General features: G+C 41.2%; 1 protein-coding gene across 1 annotated transcript in view; it reads left to right on the top strand.

The window, feature by feature from the left end:
• LOC101861368 (carboxypeptidase inhibitor SmCI-like) overlaps window positions 1-1,821 on the top strand; it is a gene marked incomplete at its 3' end in the record, with an annotated part of 3,354 nt that extends 1,533 nt beyond the window's left edge. Inside the window, exon 2 of the mRNA XM_005100404.2 lies at window positions 1,240-1,821. Coding sequence (XP_005100461.2) covers window positions 1,240-1,821 — 582 coding nt within the window. The remainder of the gene's footprint in view (window positions 1-1,239) is intronic.
• Window positions 1,822-4,121: the final 2,300 nt, after the last annotated feature.

Genomic DNA, 4,121 nt, shown 5'->3' with positions numbered 1-4,121 from the left:
TATTACAAAGTTACACGTAGCCTGTTACAAAGGTACGTGTTATTACAAAGTTACACATAGCTTGTTATTACAAAGTTACACGTAGCTTACCAGTATAACGTCACACATAATTGTTGTTTCACGTTTCATGTAGCTGTGTTTGGTAGCAGCTGTTGCTATATTATTTATACATAGTTTGTTAGTATAACTTTATCAAGTGTTGAAAAGTTCTTAGATTTAAAAAAAATCTACGTTACCGTACGATTGGAACAGCGTTCAATTATTAATATTGATGTATTCTGGATGATTTTCAAAATTTTGATGTTTCATTTTCGTCAATAGAACATAATGGCAATTGCTATTTTAAAAAATCAATATATTGTATGGTGATACATGACCAAATCGTATTAATAGCTTAACAAAAACATACAACATCCGAGTGTGGCGGTCGGTACGGCTGCTTTGATCTCATTTCTTTGATCTTTGACTATTTCAAAGAAGCCAGCAAGAGTAGATGCGACGAAAATGGAAAATAAATGTAATAATATATTAATATAATTTTGTGAGTCTAAATGTCCGCAAACCGAGTGATGTATTAAAAAAAAGTGCATGTAATTCTAATAAGCCTGAAACACTAATCCGAACCCCAAACTTAAACTAAATGCTGAACCTAACCATATTGCTTAAAAATAAGGCTTAAAAAGTTTTTTGTTCGGCTGAAATACTGTAGGCTAGCGTTAACCCAGTAGAAAAGGCTGGTAGCCATAAACCAAAGATATCACGATTGTTGCCCCCCCCCCCCCTCGGTGTCGGCAAGATGGCATCCCGACAGCTCCTCCGTGGTGCTCCCTGGTCATCAGCCTATTGGTGCACTTTATAAAACAAGCAAAACTTCCTCATTCGTACATATATTTCCACTCTGTTTGCTTTATTTCAAACTTGAAAGGAAAGGTAAGAACGTGCAAGTTATATTTTTTTAAAGTCTTAGTTGAATAATAGGCATCATAGCAGGCGGTACAACGCCATAGCTGTTCCTCCATCCTCTCCATGATCCATGAGAGGGTTGACTTGGAGATCAAACAACGGGCATGCTATAAATGAGCTACGATTTGCTTCTGAAATGTATTATATGGTATTCCAAATATGTGGCAACATTCCATTGCCTCAGGCATGCTGCTGATCGGAAAGAATTATTATGTGTCAGCCTCGCCCTCAAAGCGTTAAGCCAATAAACAATCTTCTATTCTCTCTTCCCCCCAGACTGTAATCAACGCGATCGCGGAAATGGCGATGGCGCTCACGCTCATTACTACTTCAACCAAGACAGCCAGTCATGTGAGCTATTTACTTATGGGGGTGAAGGCGGTAACAAGAACAACTTCCGAACGGAGTCTGAGTGTCAAGCAGCGTGCATATGCACTCAGGGAACCGATATAAAACTGCGGCTTCGGAAATGTGCCAGACCTGTATACTACGACATCGGACAGGGCATATGCACTAGAGCCAAGCGTCTTGCCTGTAACTCAAACGTGAATCGTTTCACATACGAGGATGAGTGCGGCGAGGTGTGTGTCACGGCACGCTGCTTCCTCAAACAGAAGCAAGGAACATCCAAACGTTACTCCTACAATGCTGCCACACAGCGGTGCGAGATATTTACCTATAACGGTTGTAATGGGAACCTGAACAACTTCCAGACAAGGGAGGAATGTGACCGAAGCTGCACCCAACTCATCCGCCAAAATGATGGACCCAACGATCGCAGCCCCGACTGCCTCCTCTCCAAAAAGAGGGGTATTTGCAGAGGTACTTTTACCAAGTTCTATTACGATTCCCAGGACGGTGAGTGCAAGTCTTTCTTCTACACTGGGTGCGGCGGTAACGCTAACAATTTTAACACAAAGATGGACTGTAGGGAAAGATGCATGCCACCACACCCACGACCCTAGGCAAGCGCGATACGGTTGCCACATATTATGTCCAACATTGGGACAAGAGATCGAGAGGCATCTGCAGCAAGCTTAACACCAGACCTGCACACATTATAAATTCTTTTTTTTTATCGTATCTTGTCTAAGGTAAGTGTTATTGAATACATTGTCTCGTTTTGTTTGCATCTTATCTTTCATTCTTAAGTAAGTATTACTGAACATGTACGAGTAGTACCAATATTATGCTCCAAGATACCTCGAAGAAGAGAACGGAAAGGAAATGGACATAAATGTCCACAAGACAACCCGACACTCGGAATTCAAAAGTAAACTAGTATAAGATCATAAAATCACAAGGAAGCCAGAGAGACAAAAATTAAATAGGTGGATTTTAAAAATATTTTCTTCAGATTTCTGTGAGTTGTCAAATATATCAGACTAGCTTGGTACCCCGTTCGATGAACAGATTAAAAAAATTGATCGTCAAGTCTTTGTGGGATAAAAACTAATGAAAAAATGAAAATTAAACAACAGTGACTTCAAACTCCTCAGTAAAACTGTGCACCTTTTAAATGATTTTGAACCATCGTTATTTTTTCAAATTCGAAAGGGGGGCTCTCGTGGCCTAGAGGTTAAGGTGTTGGCCTCTCATTCAAAGGTCCCGGGTTCGATTCCGGGTAGCGACCAAAAAATTTTCTTCTCTAAAATTGTCTCCTTTCACATCCTTTCCTGATCTCTAACAATGTTCTGTTGTCTGCTTTCATTTCCACTTTCTGCCCCCACCCCCTCACCTCCTTTGCCCCCTCCTCTGGGCTCCTGACTCTTTCTGCAGCCTTTCTACTGCTACTCCTTGGCTCCTCCTAACTGCTGTCTTTCTGCCACACCCCTGATCTTCTGGTAGGAAAGATCTACACCTAGCCTTCTCGGACAAGGGCGAAAAATCTCGGAGGGCCCGTGTGCAAGTTGCGCACGTTAAAGATCCCTTGGTGGTCTAAAATCGATAAGAGTAGGCTGCGGCCGCCACACGGGCAAAATTCAAAATTTTCTACCACCGAAAAAGTATTAGGTGTGTCCCGCGCGCTCATATGACCTTATGCAGTTGCGAGCGCCGTAAAACCCTATACTAAGCAAACAAACAAATTCGAAAGTTATGTGGTTCCGAAGTTTTAGTCGGCCAAAGCGACGAATCTTCACAAATATAATATATAGAAATAACAATGCCATTGGCACAGGCTGAACAAAATTGAATATAGTTATAATAGGCAATAGCTACATTAGTCGTTTACTTTGATGGCAAAGATTTATGTTTGGAAAAGGTTTGCTTGTTTATCATTTTGTTTTATTCTAAATTAAACATAATAATATGTTTCTTTCTACCACGTGTGTATTGGTTATTTCTTTCCGTTGGTACGTACCACACTTTCATGGTGTTGTATTTCTTTACTCTCCCTCTCTTGTTTATATATGTCTATCTTGCTGTTCCCCTTTCAGTTAAATCGCCGTTATCCTGTTTACGTACACCTCTTTTCTCCAACTTAACCGATAGCAAATACGTGACCTCTTCCTGATGGACATGCTGTACGTAGTGTGACGTCATACGCCCACAACATACATACTGGCTATCTTCCATGTTTTTGGTTACCTGTTCAATGAGGTTACAATCACTACTCATCGATTAAGCCAACTTTGGTCCACTAATGACTGCAGAAGTAAAGACCAGAATTAGCTGGAAAGCAAAACATACTAACAAAGAGATGTGTCAGATTCTCCACACAAGACAAACCCTGCTTAACAAAAGGAAAAGAGGAAAAGTACAATACACCAGGCTATTGTTAAAGATGGGCTTTAAGGAAAGATGTAGGGCAGCAGAGCCAAGGGTAGACAAAGAGTAACATGGATATACAACATTAAGACATGGACTGGCCTGGGTATGGCACAATGTGGAACGTAGCTGGCGTCCATGAGGGCTGGACAGTCACTACACGTCAATCTTATGGTCAGAGATGACACCTCCAGGTATTCAGGTCCACTTAAACCTTCAATCACAAGCCTAAATCGAAGCTGTTGCTTGGATTTGAACCTGGATCTAAAGAGTCTGTCAAGTTTTGTCAACAAGCAGGGCAAAGACTGTAGTGCATATTTTTATCAGACAAGTAATCCGCTGCAAAAGACACCAGACCAAGACTTCTTCTATTGATGGCACCCTTCCAC

Source organism: Aplysia californica, unplaced genomic scaffold, assembly GCF_000002075.1.
Source record: "Aplysia californica isolate F4 #8 unplaced genomic scaffold, AplCal3.0 scaffold00246, whole genome shotgun sequence".
NCBI classification, from domain to species: domain Eukaryota; kingdom Metazoa; phylum Mollusca; class Gastropoda; order Aplysiida; family Aplysiidae; genus Aplysia; species Aplysia californica.
This window is presented reverse-complemented; position numbering and strand designations above follow the sequence as displayed.